This window comes from Melospiza melodia, chromosome 13 (genome assembly GCF_035770615.1).
Source record: "Melospiza melodia melodia isolate bMelMel2 chromosome 13, bMelMel2.pri, whole genome shotgun sequence".
In the NCBI taxonomy this organism is placed as follows: Eukaryota; Metazoa; Chordata; class Aves; order Passeriformes; family Passerellidae; genus Melospiza; species Melospiza melodia.
Window position 1 is genome coordinate 9,361,235 of NC_086206.1, and position 17,303 is coordinate 9,378,537.

General features: G+C 37.7%; 1 protein-coding gene across 1 annotated transcript in view; it reads right to left on the minus strand.

Moving 5' to 3' along the window:
• Window positions 1–2,032: 2,032 nt before the first annotated feature.
• Window positions 2,033–17,303, minus strand: part of ITFG1 (integrin alpha FG-GAP repeat containing 1) — a 70,778-nt gene continuing 55,507 nt past the window's right edge. The window contains exons 14-18 of the mRNA XM_063167731.1: window positions 17,217–17,295; window positions 8,620–8,744; window positions 7,679–7,761; window positions 5,959–6,076; window positions 2,033–2,577 (exon numbers count right to left, since the gene is read on the minus strand). Coding sequence (XP_063023801.1) covers window positions 2,518–2,577; window positions 5,959–6,076; window positions 7,679–7,761; window positions 8,620–8,744; window positions 17,217–17,295 — 465 coding nt within the window. The 3' untranslated portion in view covers window positions 2,033–2,517. The remainder of the gene's footprint in view (window positions 2,578–5,958; window positions 6,077–7,678; window positions 7,762–8,619; window positions 8,745–17,216; window positions 17,296–17,303) is intronic.

The window sequence follows — 17,303 nt, forward strand, 5'->3', positions numbered from 1 at the left end:
TCCATTAACTGTAGGGTTTTTAATGTCTCTGTTAAGCATGATGGCCTCAGCACAGGAGGAATATCATACTATATAGAATATGCCTATTAATCTGCAGCAGAAAACTTGGTTCTTTTGTTGGGGGATTATAGTGCATTAATGATAAATCTGGTAGGAAGATTCAGTCTTAAAGCTTCTCATGGAAAATGAGAACAAAGAAAGATGGTATTTCAACAGCCATCTGTCAGTTGGCCTGTCAACAGTGTTTTTATATAGGTGAAATTTCACACCGAGGAAGCTTCCAATAGCATTTCTCACCAGGGCTGTGTTACAGTGGCTGCAGTTTGAAAATTTATGTAGCTCAAACTATTTCTCACTTCTCAGTTACTGTGACAATCACCTGGAACTACAACTTTCTAATTGATGCTGCTTTCTTAAACTTCCTGGAAGAAGGGCAATAACCTTACCCAAATAGAGAATAGAGAACCAAAGTACAACATGAAACCTCTGATGACAGGTTCAACAATATTTAATGCCTTAATTCAAAACAGTATGCATAGACTGTGAGCCATGCTACAAGAACTTAGAACCTGGGGTAAACTTTATTATATTGTATATAGTGATGCAATGATGCACTACTGAGCATGCAAAACACCTCAGAGCAAAAGATACCAAGTTCATTGTTTTGTACAACAGCTTAAATGTCAGCATGAGGTTATTTTATTCCTAATTGCTTTTTCAAAAACAAAAGGAAGCTAATCTATGTGTACTGTATTGTGATAAGGTAAAAACAACTTTGTTACCACAGTGCATTATGCATTTAGCATTATTCTCCAACCATCTGAAAAAGACAGGAAAATATATTGAACTGTGGATCGTCCTAATCATGAAATTAGTTCTTTCTTTTGCTGGTAGGAGCCGATTCTATCAATGTGGTTTAAAAAGACCAAAAGCATTAAGTATTTATCTAAAAAAAAAAAAAAAAAAAGCTTTTCATGAGAAAAATTGAAGGTGTGCATGAAGGAAATATTCTATCCTGAATAATAAGAGCAATGTGACATGCGAGTCTCTTGTGCTGGCATTGATCAGTGCATGTTGGAAACACCCAGTGACCCTTCAGAGCTCAGGACACAGCACACAAGGCTGCTGTGCCTGGTGCTTGGTGCTGCTGTATGGACGGGTGAGTGCTCAGCACTGCCATGCTAACCCCAGGGCTGACTGGCACTCAGCTGAGCACCACCAGCAGGTCCAGCTCTGGACCTGCTCCCTCCTGCGTGCCCAGGGCTGCCCAGGGGCACAGGGAACGCTCCAGGCAGGGCCAGCCCCGGCAGGGACCCCCTGCACACGGCAGTGCCTCGATGACCAACACTGAGTTTGCTGAGAAAGATGTTCTAGGTTATCAAACAGTATTAGGAATGCAAATTAACTGATGTAACTGCAGAATTAATAGTGTAAGCTCATGTAAAGTAAAAGCATTCTCAGAGATTCTTCCAGGATCCCAAGTACACTGAGCAATCATTACTTTATCACCACTAAAAATATCTAAAGTTGAGCAATATGTCTTCTGTCATTATTACAGCCTCAGGAAATCTGGGCATAGCAGTGTACATGGAAAATGTGCATTGATTATTCTTAGTGTCCTATTACATTCTTAATTTAATCTTTGCATATCTCATCACTTAGCAGTACATTTTAGGGTGTCAATCTCTCCTCAAAAATGTTTCTTTTAACTTCTTGAAAAACAAAACCAAACAAAAAATCCCATACCTTTTTTATGTTAAAAAAAATAGTTACTTTCATAACAACATTGTGCCTTTCTAAAACAAATGTAGTTGTAGTTTAATTATAAAAGCAGTTTATGTAATGCTGATACATTTTTATGATTTTAATTTTTTAATACGTTGTCTTCTCTGTTGAAGTAGCACACATAAATACTGCATCCATCCCAGGATGACTGAACTCACATCACACTGCAGGTTCCTTTTGGCTCTCTAATTCCTAAGCTCTTTAACTATTGCACATATGGATTTAAACAAAGAAAAATACAGAATACTTTAGGTTAAGCACCATTTAATACAATCAAGACAATTAACAATTAAGTCATCTGAGAAATTGCACAACTTTAATTTTCAAAAACCAGGTTGTTTTGCAGAATGAACAAAGGACAAGACCAATTCAAGTGATACAAGGTATTCTGCTCGCTGAAATGCTACACTTCATTTACATACCTTTCTTTCTATCAAATATTACTAAAGAATTGGTACATAAACTGGTACATGCAATTGATCCCTTTACTAAGAAAAATAAATTTACAGTTCTGTTAAATAAAGGCCAAATGCTATTATATACAGTCTCTTAACTGAAAGGCCTTGTGAGACATTCAGGTCTAATTTTAATACTTTCCAAATAAATACCAGATAATGCAACATTTACAAATAACACACCAACAGTACTTTCATGGTAATAATTTTAAAAATCAGAATTTAGTCTTTCAATTAAGCAAATGAGTAGCAGCTCCTTCATAAATATTAAGGCATGTCACATAGCATCAAAATGGAACCGATGAGCCTCCTGTCGCTTCTCTCTGTCATCTGCTTTCTGAAAAATAATAATAAAAAAACACTTTGTGGAATCTAGAGCAACACTGTTACAGAAATGAGCTGTCAAGTGTCAGAGAATGGTTGATTTTTTTCAAGCCATTTGACAAAAGGCAAAAAGGCTTAGTAAAAGCCCCAACAATTAACTTTTAAATGATGTCAGCTTGAAATAGCAATAATCTACGCAAAATTGGCTTCTGCTGTTACTGCTCTGCTGTCGTAGTATTTACGACCCACTCTTTTCTGTTATTTCTAATAATGCTTTTTAAAAGGAATGATTCAAACCTGAAGACTGTTTTCTGGTGTCCATTTTGTCTACATTAGAAATATAAAATGAAATTACTCTGGACTAACTGTAAATGTAATTTATGTTACATGTACAAAGAATCTCATTTAAAAAACATTCTGTTAAATGCAACTTCAGAGCAAGACAGCAGTTCAACCAACAACTAACAGCACCAAGTAGGTGAAAAATGTTCTGTGTCTTTTGTTTGTATTATGAAAATGTGAAGTAGGATGCATTTCCCTGCTTATTTATGCAGAACACACACTGACCTGCTGAAAGAATGAATTGGGTGGTGCTTGGAAAAAAACAGCACATTTAAATTGCACCTAGAATTCATGTCATGTGTCAAAACAAGTCCTCTCCCACTCGTCTGCTCTCGTGTGCTAAAGCACTTAGCAGAGGATGGAAGCATTTCTTCAAGATTCTTGAACACAGAGTGCAAACTTGTGCTTGTGTCATGACAGACAGTATGTGTAAATCCCAGCATGAGAGAATTTGGCAAAGCAGACTGAAATGCTTTTTAGCTTGCACAGACCCATGTTCTTTCTTTCTTTTTTGTTTTTCTTAAGGAGTAAAATGAAGAAAAGCCTCTCCAGTAGGTGCTGCGTGGGCATTCAGAACTGTGTCTCAGTTGATAAAAATACACAACAATTGTGGCAGAAATCGGTGCCCGTCTTCTGCCATGAGAGTTCATCTTCTGCTTTGGCTCAAGGCCAAAGACTTCCTCGTTACACAATGTTTATGTGTGATAGCAACTCCACTGGATTAAATATGGATTTTACTGCATTTTGTAGCAGCAGCAGAGCTGTCAGTGAGGTTTAAGATATATCAGTCTGGCTTTTTTGGCAGGGACTTTATCAGTGTCAGTAGTATTCTGGATGTCAAAAAAGGGGTGGGAAGGAGGGAGTGGCACACTCTTTCCTACACTGAAATGCTTGTCACATTCCACAAAATTTCACAGTCTCACTTAGAAAACAATTTCCACTCCATTTCTTGTATGCTTCCTGAAAAAATTACTGCTTCAAATTTGACAGTAACTGATACTCTGCTGGATCCAGCAAACCCCTTCCAGCAGTATTTCCATCACTGTGCAGTGTTTCCATGACTGGCCTCACGACCCCAAAGCAAGTTCTCAAGAATGAGGATAAGGACTATGGAGGGCTGTAGCAAATGTACCAGGATTGTCTTTGTTGTAGGATGAATAATGGTGTCAATTCTTCCTCATTTTCTCTTTCATTTGGTGTATCAAAACTAAAATCTGGTAACTGAGATTTCAAAGCTTTTTTTTTCTTCAATGCATTCAAAATTTCTAAGGCAAGACAGAGCAACACCTATCCTTAAGCCCTACAGTTATTTCAGTACTCCAATACCTGGCTGGAGATGAGTGTGTAAGAACTAGTGTAGACAAAGGGCTTTGCTATTTATCTGCAGAGGTCAAAGTCCAGGATTTATTTAAACTGCTGAATAAAACACTGCAGCTTACAGTAACATATGTTCCCTGGGGGAAAGAAAAGATTTTAAGTGCCAGTTCATTTCCCCTGCCTTTCTTTGCTACATGTACTCCAGAGATCTGCAAGGGACAGGCATTTAGCCAGGACAGGATTTTTAGGAGAGGATTGCTGAGAGACAGTAAACTAAGAACAAGCTTAGAAACAAGGAACTTTGTTTGGAGTTTAACTTTACACATGTCAATGATGCACAACACAGCCTTGGTGAGCATTCTTATCTGTTCAATATCTCAAGTACTTCTAAACATTGGGAAGGTAAAAATCTATAGGAAGAATATAGGAATTAATACCTGTTTATACAATGGTTTGAAAAGACACACAATTTGTCCAAATATTTGTGCCTATTTTGTGCTGCAGAGTTGGAAATGAGTTTACAATATAAAATCCCAGGTTTCATTCACACAAACCTGGGACTGAAAACAGCTCTAAAAGCACTCTGGGCTCAGTCCTTCCTTACTCTACAATGCTTGAATTATTGTATAGAAACTGTTTTGAATGTTGCCATTAAATCTCCATTTCTCCAGATGGAATTATGCACAGGTAATCCTTCCCCAACTTGAAGTCCAAGTACCTTTTCTGCTCTCCTTATTTGCTAAAGATGTGTTGGAAAGAGAATCAAACCCAGGCAGTGCCCAGCCCTGAGCTGCAAGTGAGCAGTGCTTTCCTGGTACAACAGGACATGCTAATGACAGCCATCATAAGCTTTGTATTTCTTTGCTTTGTGTGTCTTATTCCCAGCTTTGTTATTAGTTGGAGACTATATTTAAAATTTTGAAGAGTGAAGACTGGCAGACAAATAACATTTAAATATGAAGCATGCGCAAACTTGTCTGAATGTTTAACAAGGTCATTTTATTTTCACCATCACAAAAACAAACAGTTATTCCATGTCAGAATGTGCAGTAATTTTATCTGACAGCTAAGATTATGGTTTGGGTATGTAGTAGCATTTATTGGCAACTCTGCCAGCTGGGTATGCCTGTGAACTGAGCATAGTTAAGAAAAATGGGAATGCATTTCTTTTGTGACAAGAAAGGCCCCTTTCAAAATGCTTCTTCAAATCAATGGATTTCTATACCCTGCATGTGTAATTCAGACTCAGACAGCAAAGCAGCCAATATGCACAATTGACTCCCTATATGTTCCTGAATGCTAATGTCAGTGCAACCAGCTAAGAGGGTTACACAAAAAAGACTTTCTCCTTGTTTTTAGATTACCAGCAGAACTTAAGGTAAGTAAACTGAGTTTATGTTCCATTTTCCAAAACAATTCTCCTTAAAACTGCAAAATGGAAAGTTTAGATATGAAATAAAGATGGCTCATTTCAATTGGAAGTAACAGCTTAATGGAAAAAAGGAATGAAGAGCAACATGGACAAGCTCAAGTGTCTTAGAACTTAAATAAAAATAATGCCAATTTTTAAATTTGTGGTAAACACTGAATTAGTAGTAACACCTTTTGTGACAATTCAGTCTGTGTCAGAAGTTACTATACTGTAGAAAAATGTAAAAAAAAAAAAAAGACAACAACTAATGTACAGGTCTGTAAAATATTAGGGAGTGTAAAATATTCTAGTAAATTAGCTTACCTTTTCTTGCCAATGTAATATGCCAATTATTGCCAGGATGAAAACACAGACACCAATTAAGGCTATAGCTGTTAGCAGTACAATGTTACTTGGGGTCAAATACAGCTTGGCACTCCAGCTATACAAAAGAAGAAAATCCAAGGAAACATTAATACCCTTCATTAAGAAGCAGAAAACAGATTTTGCTTACAAAGATGAAAAGAACCTGTTAGGATAAGACAGGTGACAACCTGGTCTACAGAAATGAGCAGCTCTATTTAGAGACTGAAGCTTAATGATGTTTACTTGGAAATACATGGCTTAATAGAATTATTTTTGAGCAATACCACGTCTAAGTACAGTTTCTGTTTAACTTTTCATGAATGCTATGGATATCCTCAGGGAATTAGCTTTTTCTCATTAGGAGATTTATCTCCTGCCCTTGCCTAGGACGAAGCAAAATGCATAGGGAAACCTTTCACAGGAATGCCTAGGGCCTGGGGACACAGAACAGCAGGGGAAAATAATTCTGGAAGATTTTTCCACCACATGGGAAGCTCCTCTTGGACAGGCTCATGGGCCTTTTTCTGAAGTTTACCCAGGGACAACTGCAGTTCTAAACATAAGCAGTTGATTATGGCTGAAGATCAACATAATTAAACCCTTTAGGGCTCCTGGAAGACAACTCAAATCATGTGAGGTCCTGAGTCCCAGGGAACCCCTTTTTTGTACTACAGCTTTCCTATCATGGGAAAGCTGTCAGCAGCAGGCTCTGTGTTGAGGCCTCTCAGGCAATCACATACTATGTTAAAAAATATATAAATTAAGAAGCTTTTATTATGAAATCAGATTTCTTCTGGGGATTCCATCCTCTGCTATTCTACAATGTCCATAAACAGACTTTATATGAAAGCAAAAATAGTTTAAGGATACTATAACAGAAATGGTTTTGCATAACACATACCTTTAAATACAGCAAGACTGTAACTAAATTTTCATCTGGCAGATGTTATTTCTGTGGTTGTTAATTAGCAACTCAAGCAGCACATCAATTCTCCACTGTTATTTGTTCTCTAGTAAAATTAACTGCTGAACTGATGTCAGAATCATTTCTGCATGATAAATGCAACTGACCTCACTGGTAGATCAAGCGGCAAAATGCAGCTGGAATATTTGACTAATGTTTTCTCTAATAGCAAAAAGAGAAACATGCTCTCTTTCTGGGAGAAACATTTTAATTGCAAAGTGAATTCCACGTTCAAGCTCTCGTGCAACCAACCCATTCACCTTTACTTAGAGGCAAACATTAATTCCTGTAGCAACAGCTACTGCATTCAGAAGGGCTGAAGCAAAGCTCTTCTATGGAACCAGACAGAAATTGCATGTTTGGTGAAACAAAAATGCTTAATTCAACCATTACCGTGTTTATAATTTGTCACCGAGGATGTTGTTAAATCTAGCAAGTATGTTATTATTTACAGGAGTGGAGCTTGTAATACATTTTGATTGTTTGCCTGAGCTGGTAATAGGGTTTTTTTTAGTAGATTGTTTATGGGCACCATCTGAGAGGCTCTGTAAATACCTGAGCAGCATTTTCAGCTCCAGCTCAGCACTGACCCCCTGCCCTTCTTCTTCAGTAACTTTCTATACAAGTAACTATTTCTAAACCTACACAGAATGCCTAATTTACCCTGGGTATTAATGCAATTTTGGGAAGTGCAAATCCAAATGATGACATTACCTTCGAGGAACATTATGTGGATAGGGAATGACTATAAGCTGGGAGTTTGGTATGATAGCTGTCCATTCTTGTTTTCTTATGGACTGAAAGAAAAACAAAGGCTGTGTCAATTCCTAACAAATCAACATATATACAAGCAAAGAAATTCTCTGTTGAAACATACAAAAGGAGAAATAAAAACATTGTGGGTTTTTAAAAAAACTTTAAATATAAGTGATTAATCCCTTTATCTTTGTTGCCTGTTCCTCTAAAAGCTCCAAAATGCTTTAAAACCCACTCCTCAAAAGTAAAAAGCAACATAACTATTGCTGACATGAAACACAGCATCTGCTTTAAAAGTACAAAGCAACAACATAATAGGGCAAGAAGAAAAGAGCTGATTCTACAAAGGAGGCAGGAAAACAATTATCCAAACCACAATTTTGGCCCATTTGAGTATCTCACTTTTCAAAGTAGTACCATCAGATCTTTAAAGACTGAAAGTGGTGAGGACCCCACTTTTATGTTTCATGTGAAGATTAGACAATCACAGCAATCTCCCCCCACCCTGACAGTGCCCATGGTTTTATCACTGAGGCAGAAGGGATTACGTGAGCCCAGCCCAAGCAACTCTGGGAAAGCCCTGCAGCTACTGCAGTCCACAATAATTGGACTCTCAGACCTAATACCCATTTGCTTTACAAACAAGCACTGAATACCATTTATAGACAGTTTCAGTCATCTTTTGGTTTTATTTTGGCTTCAGAGCTTCAGAGTTTATACACTCCTCAAAAAACTGGGCAAACTGGTTCTTTGGGGCAAACCATTCTATATGCAAACTTCTTTGATATTCTTACTTCAGCAAATGAAAAAGCAGTGTCCCAGCAGTATTTCCATCTAAAGTCTCTTAGGAAAGGCAACACCATAAACAATTAGCTTGACAACCTTAAATGCCAACCAACCTTTTCTCCCAGGGGCCGAGGGATGCCCACGTACAGGTGGTCGAGGAAGTTGGCGCTGCGGCCCAGGCCCAGCACGTTGTAGGGCAGCTGCAGAGCGTAATGTGCTGACTGGCTGAGCTGGCCAGCTGCAAGCAAAGCACACAGCAAGCCAAGTGGGTATTTTAGGGGAAAAAAACTCCAATCAATCAACCAATCAACCTCCAAACTACCAACTTGCTACACAAGTACACATTACCCCGTCTGTAATAAAAATGTTTGAAGATTTTCACCAATTGCGTGATTATTTAATTCTTAAAGCTCAGTCCCACATTTCCAAACCATCTGTGAGTACTCACTTGGAGAAGAGCTTAAATACTTTAAATATTTTTTTGAGTACTATTTTTATGTTAACTCAAATCTCCATTATTTGTTACAAGCTGAGAAGAAATCAACTATCTGCATGTATTTTTATATGATTAGTGCCAAGTTTCTTGCCCACTGATTTACAAGATTAGACTCAACATGTGAAGGTTCACTTTAATTCTTGTCAGTGTTAAACTGTAATTGCTACTGTCATAAAATTAGCTAAGTAAATTCTCATGAACAAATTTTCAAAGAATAAATTAATTTAATGAAAACAGGATTGCAGTGGTTGCAAGTTAATTCTAGAAGAAACTGTAGATGGAAAATACGATTCTTGGTTTCCTGAAAAGGCAGTGAACAGACAGAACAGGTTTCCTGAACAGACAAGTGTTGCAGTTATCAACACGTTCACTGTTGATTCATTTCCAAAGTATCTAGGTATTCAATTTAAATAAAAAAATCTTCTAATAGTTTAATTTCTGGCCAACAGATTCAGCTCCTGTGTGGGTTCTTTGTTCTCTCAGCTCCTGTATGCTCCTCTGGGGACAAACTGGTAGTGCAGGCTGGGGATTCTGACCCCTGCTCATTACAGTGATTGCTTCATGGCTCTGCTCTTGTGAACCTCCCTTCCCCTACCAGCTTTGGAGGAACCCACTTGCCTTATGCTGTCAGGCATGTTTTGAGATAGGCCTGTTTAATCAGGAGGTAAATATTCTGTATTATTGTGCATTTAGAATTATAATAACTATATTTTAAAAAGCAAGGTAAATGTCAACTGAGATCTGAAAAATCAGCTTGATGCAGTTATCTTGTTATAAAGCAAAAATGCTATTAGCAAAAAGAAACAATAATGGTCTTCCTAATGATAATATACATTGTAGATTTATTTTTTCCTCACATAGAACCATGTAATGAGCAAGCAGATGAGGAAATATTGAAGTTGGATTTGTACTTTCAGGTCTCTGTTGGGAGGACAAGGTGCACTGTGCACATTGTTGGGTAGATTTCTCAATTACAGAAGATGTGGCACAAAGCACTGACTGAGCAGCTTTTCTCTTTAGGAACAGGGATTTTTCCAGGAAGTTGAGATAACACAGGATAGGACAGGAAGGGGTTTGAGTCCTGAGTCTGTCCCTGCCTTGCCAGTGACTTCCCTAACATCATCTTGGCTAAACTGCTCAATCTCCAGGTGTCAGTATCCAAATCTAAACTGGTAGTAATTCTCAAAGTACATAATATCTGACACCTCCAGTTACCCACACACAAATATTCAGGAGCAAAGGTGGGAGTATTTAATTTGACTTGGTTATAGAAACAAACCAAGTATGTTACTTGATCACACTGCAATATAAGAAAGATTTTCTTTTAGCATCTTTTCACTAATGCTGCATGCTGAAGGACTTTCCCCAAAAGAACAAGGTACTGCTGTAACATTGAAAAGCTTTTAGAATTACTTTTGAGTGAAATATTTAGGATCATGAGAAGACTGCAACTAAGATCTTGCTTTTTTTCTTTCATCTTACAAATGAAATGAATGTCAACTAAATTAAAGAGAATAGAAGAAAATGTCATATACTGTGTGCAGTCAGCCTTAAAGAGGTTAGAGAGTCACATACTGCATCCAGAATTCTTAAAGCATTGAATAATTTCATGGCTACTAATGCTGGTTCTTATGCCTAAGATAAGGATAACAAAATCTTACGCTTCAGGATGTAAACAGATCATTTGCAAAGGTCAGAGAAGAATGTTTTCTTCTACACAGCAGGCAGAAATGTGCATATACTTATTTTCTATTTGCCTTTAAAACTGGGAAGTGTTGGCTAAGCAGGATGATAGCATGTAGAAGGTTCCAGTTTACTAAAGCTGACTAAGCACAGAACTTTGAGACTGTTCCTTGCTTTCCTCAGCCTATTTCTATCATAAATTCTGTTTGATGCTTACTGGAAAGTTCCACATAGAATTGCAACCAAGTAATTAGGAATGACAAGTGCTCACCTGAGAAACATAAAAGCCCTGAACCAAGATGAAAAATAAAAAGAGAAATTACAGAGAGTACTGTCAACAGTTTATTGACATTATCTGAGGTTCCCAGTCACTGGTAATTAATTTACTTATGAAAATATTTAAAATTTAATTAAATGGCAACCACAGCAATTTCCCCTCTTGTAAAACTACTGGAAACAACTTTCTACTTGCTTCAAGAAAATCTGAAAATAGTTTTACATCTTCAAGGAGGGAAGTGGGATTTATTTCTTACATTCAAATTGTTCTTTAGGTTTTTGGAGGTCAGTGTAGGCAAGATGGAGGAAGTGGCTGCTGATTCACAGTTTGTTTTACTTCATCCATAGAACTGTTACTATAAACAAGACTTGAAAAACCTTCTCCTGATCATGCTACACATGATCTTTTTAATATTACTTTTAAGACTATTCAATACTATGTCTTTTGCCTTAAGCTTCTTGTTTCAAAAATGCCATTTCAAAGCATGCAGATATCATGGGCTATGGTACTGGTATTAGTGGTGGTATATATATTCTTGTCTTAAATAATAAATCATTAAGTTTATTGCTTCAAAAAACCTTGGGCAGACTAAAATCCCCAACATTTTAGGACATGGTTTTCTGTGGTTTCAGCCTATCGGAGATCAAATTTGTAGAAAAAGCTAATGATGTTAGGCAGCCAAACCTCAGAAGATTTTGCAGAGTTTGATATTCAGAAACCATTCTGGACCTTTTGGAATCAATCTCCTTACCTCTGAAGTCTGGCATATAAAATTGGAAGCAATTCATATCATTAACCTTTCTAAAGTCTTGTCTGACAACCAGAGCCATGTGTTGTCTGTGACAGATCCAGTACTTGTTCTTTTATACCTGAATTAAGTCATTTTCCTTCTGTTTCCATTATCCTGATGTAAACTTGCTGAAAGCTCAAGGGTAGCCTGTTCTCCCCTGAGCTGAACTGAAATGTCCGCAACAGCTTATTTCAGGCTGGAGAATTTAACTTTGTGAGGGCAAAGTGGTTGCAGTTACGTGTAGGAGCAATGCCTTCTCTTGTTTAAACAGCACTGACAACACCTGGTGCTGATTTAGGAACAGCCTCGCTGAACCCACAGAAATAGATGCACAATACTGATAGTGTTCAGTCAGTTTAAATACACTTATTTTGTGAAATAACAGCAGAACATGCAAGATCACTACACAAAACTGAAAGACTAATGGAAAATCTGATTTCAAACTTGTGGTTTCCCAAAGCATTCCTTATAATTATTTTTATTATGCTCTTCTTAACAAAATATTATTTGCATTTAATTAGCCAATTAGAAGCCATTCTGTGTAATTCAAAATTCAGTAATACTATTTAGGATTCCAAAAGTGTATCTTTTAGTCTCAGACCTGCATGTAAATTCTTCTGTATCATCACTGAGGTCAGCACATTAATGACATTTTAGGTCGATTAGACAAACACATGTATCCTAGAAAAAGTCAAAATGAGTCCAAAGCTGCCATGCAGAGGTTGCATGGATTGCTGCCCAGCTGGGAGCAGCACCCAGGCCAAGCTGGAGCAGGACAGAGGCAGCCTGGGGGCACACAGTGACCGAGTGTCCCCTCCCTGCACAGCTGGAGCACTGCAGTGATGCTTCCTCTGCTGCCATTACCAGCACTGGCATAAAGTGCACTGAATATTCTCCCTTTTTTCAAAGCTGGCAGCTCCTTCTTTTATTTGAAAATATGCCAACCACTTACTGCTGGTAAGAGAAAGGGAAAATATAACTGATAGTAATGAAAAACCCATGGAATGTGCCTAAGAATTTACAAAGAAGCTTGCAGGAAAAAAACTAATCTAACAAAACCCCAACAACTTCAAACTTGGAAGCTTCATAGAAAGTTGGAGAAATTGAATTGCTTGGCTTTAGTTGAAAGCTTTACTTCAGTTCCTTTCATATTGCCTTTGGGGTCACTGGTTGGAAAAAAGAAATGTAGTGGTCAAAGAGTTCTTTTTCTGCTTAGAATATGCAATGGTAACTTCATTTTTCTAAGGGCTGGGAGTGCCTCCCTGCTTTCCCCAGCTGGTTGCCTCTCTTCCTTAGTCTCCCTAATAGGGAATTCCAGATTAATGCAGAACACAGCTTCACCTCTCAACCTTTTCTGCAATACCTGGTTCTGGAGTACCAGAAATAACAAACATGGGAAAGGGAATTCAAAGAGCACTCCTGGGACTTGGACACCAATGATTGCAGAGCTGCCAACACCTGGGACACCTCTGCAAGCCCAAACTCCAAACCTGATGCATTTTTATGAGAATATGTATTTTTGTGAAAAATATCTTTACACCATAAAATTGTAAAAGTAAAACTGGTAACTTAAAAACCCCCTCAAACAATAAAATTATCATATTGCTGATAGGGGAAGCTGTGTCATTTGTAATGCCCAAATGTCCAAGGTTTGGTAATATTGCAAGCAACATTACAAATTCAAGTACGCCTTCTAAACAGAAGAGAGTTATACAGAAAAACATACTAGAAGACTACTCCTACCTATAGCAAACAGAAAATCCCTCTCATTGAATGCAGCTATTCAATTATTAAATTATTCCAGCTTGTTCCATGAATACACTCTTCTTTCTGTGTAGTGAATTCGACACAATGAACCTTGCAGTGTCAAATGGCCATTGAAAATAAGCTTATTTTGCTTTTTTTCTGGTACATATTGCAATGTTTATGTTTAAATTCACGACTATAATAGCTGCTAGACATTTGTGTTCACCTCACAATTCAATTTAGTTAAACAGCAGGAGAACTCAATGCAACAACAGGGAAGAGTAAGCAGATTTCAAAAAACCAGAAGGGCACGACTTCACAGCATGTGAAAGGTCATTCTGCCATGGAAGGTTTAAAACAAAACAAAGCAAAAGCAGCAAAATGAAAGAGCTCTGGAATGAGAGCAGCAGAGGCCATCAGTCCACACAGCTTCACTCATAGAGATGCTTAAACAAATTATGACTTGATGCATATCAGCCATTGAGTGAAACTACTCTTATCATCTTCCCATGGATATGGAGCTTTGAGGAAACCTGAGATATTTACTGCCACCTGTTCCTGGCCCACAGAATTAATGTTTGGTAGACACAAGCTGCAAGTATGAGCCTATTTATTCCAAACTCTATCAGCATATTTTTACTTCAGGAGAGAAAATTCAGATGTGCATAGCACAGGCTGAAACACAGAAGATATTCTCCCAATAAAAGCCTGGAAATGTGTATGTAGAGCTGAAAATCCTGACACTCACACTTAACTGTGGGATCTCCTTAAAAATAATAACTCCAAAAGAAAAGGGAGAAGGCAGGTTGCAGGACACGGATCAGAAAGCATGACTTAAATTTGAGTTGGTGTACTTCTCCTGAATTTACATTGGACCTGGTCTGATCTCAAGCATGAAATTCCTTAAATATTTGAAGAAGTTGTTGCAGTTGATTTTCCTCTCAGGAAGAGAAGTTCTGTGGAGATATTTACTGCAGATGTAAGGCCCAGAACTTCTCAATTTTAATGCCCATGTTGGCAATTGCTACTCCTTGTAGCTAATTTAACAGTATTTCTTGTAAGACTACAAGTGGATTGAGCAATGTGAAAGTAAAAGCACAGAATACATGCTAATTATTATTCTGCTATCTTTTAACAACATACTGGAATGTTAATAGGAGACAGAACAATTCTAACAATGTTTTGAAGAAAACCCTCATAATTATGCAAATTTCCTGTAGTTAAGGCTTGGCAGATCAAAGAACCTTAAAATGAATTAGATAAGGACAGCCATATGGGCTTTTTTATTTTACTCTTTGCATGAATATTGCCTATATGAAAGATGCCATAACTCACAACTGAAGTCCTGCAGGATTTAGGGGATCACAAACAGAGTGGGGACCATGGCTTTGAGTACTTTATGATGTACTTAAGCCCAGGGCTGGAGGGATAACTTAAGGTGATTGGTTGCAGTGTCCAGCCAACAACTGTTCCCCCACTGAGTGCAGCCATAAAGGCAATAAATAACAGTAGGGACATGAAAAGGAATGCTGAGTTTGCTTTTCACCAGAAAAATAACTATATTTTTACTCATGTTATTTCTTGGGAAAGGGATTAATTATTTTAAAATTTCGATTAGCTCATTACTCCTTTCAGAGAATTAAAAGCTTCAAGCATGGATTGTCCTGTAATATTACATAAGGCAGGCAGATAGGTTGATGAAAATTAAATTAGTTTTAAAATAGCATATGGATGCTATACAAATAAAAGCTTAATGTGGAAAAGATGTTTTGAAAGTTTATACATGGCCCAAAAATGATGATGATATCATTTGATATATCAAATGATCTATCCTGATTTATCCTGATAGTCAAATGAAAGAGGATTGTGATGTAATGGGTTGTTTTTCCAGACAACAGCCTGTATAGACCAGTAATTCTAGTTAGAACATTTACTGAATCTTACACATAACATTTGCAGGAGAAGAAAATCTAGCTACAAATGTAATGTCACACCCTCAGAAAACATGACTTTCAAAAGTTCTTGCAGGAATTATACAGACTCAAAAAAATCTATTAACTTATTAGTGTTGAGAAACTGATCAAAGACAGCATTAGAAAATTCCCTGTAGCAATGCTGCTGGGGTCATAAATACCCTTGGAATTCATTACTGTTATTTCATAATGTCAGAACAGAAAAGGAAATTCATCATGCCTGGACTCTGTTAGGTTTTTATTGTTGTAAACATGGTGTGAAGGGAATATAGCAGTATTAAATCACATTTGATAACTGTTTCTTAGAGTAAATAGTAAAAACATTGCATTTCTAGAAGAACTGCTCCCCCCACCCCAAACACAAACAAAAAACCAGCAAAGCCACAACCAACCAAACTCAGCAAACCCTAAAGAAAATGTTTAAGGAAAATGCATTTGCTTTTGTTCTTGGAAGAGAGAAACAGAAAAAAATTAGAAAAATGATACATGGAATAGGTCCAAATTTTAAGCTAGTTTTATTCAATTTGTAAGATGTAAATTGTTCCATGACGCAGAGTTGGAAAAATGTCTTTATTTAAGCATGTACAAACACAGAAATGCTGGAGTATCCAGATATGTTTTTGAAGCTATCTAGTTTGTATTTCAGGACATCTTCTTTGTCTTTAATTTTTCCCAGGTGGAATTAACAGTCCTGAGCACACTACTCATGGTGAGAGCATTGCCAGTGACTCAGATTGACTCAGGACCTTAACATATCAGCATTTTCCCTTCTAAATTATTGCTTTTATTTAAGTTAGAGTTATGCAGAATATAATCTGGAACTACTGGAACAATTTTTTAAAATCTTAGTTTAATCTGAACTGAAACTGGAGTGACAGCTACAGATGACTGCACCTACTGATCATGTTCAGCTTATGAGTTTGGGATTTTTGCCTAAGCAAGAAATGAGTCCATTATAGCCCTAAGATTACCAATCATAAATGAGACTAATAAACCACTTTGTACAGTCTCCTGTAATTTCTAGGAGCCATCAGTACACACCTAGGAAGGCAGCACAAACCCCAGGACATTCTAACATCAGGCACTGCCTGGAGCACAGCCCAATGGATGATTCTCTCTTTGGCTGCTTTGTTTTTGGACTCCTGCTCCTGTGGCAGCTGCCCCATCTCAGCCACTAAAGCTTTAGCTCCAAATTGCACCAAGCACCCCTTCCCCTTGATTTTGACCCTGGTCCCTGAGGATTGATTCCCTGCTTTACCTGGAAGGACACAGGCCTACTCAGAATGTGATTTTGTTACCTGCCAGTGGTAGTGAACAACTCCAGACAAACACATCCTGTGTGTCCTGAACATTATCCTGACCCTTTCTCATCTGGCTGCTAGGATTGTATTGAGCTATTTCAAGGCCTCTGCTGTTTCTTAATGCATAATTGCTTAGGAAGCAATTAGAAGCTTATGCTATTTCACAAACTGGTGATATTTTACCCAACAATTTTTTTGCTACAGCCAACTGTTCAAACCTAACTGGCACAGGACAAATGAAAAAATAATGCAATTGCAATGTTTGTAATAAAAATGCAATCTGTAAAGAAGGAAGAGAACAGTGGGGGGTTTGGCATTGTAAACTGAAAGCAACATTGAAACCATTCCCATTCCCTCTGCCACCTTTCCAACTCCTCAGCTTGCTGAGAAGCACAAGCACAGCCAGACTGTGCCCAGGGTACTCCCACAGTGAGTTTCTCTTACCTGACCCATTCTTCAGGTACCCATTTGCATCTACAGTGGTGTACATGATGTAAGGACCAGGCTGATTAACTCCAAAGGGCTACAAGG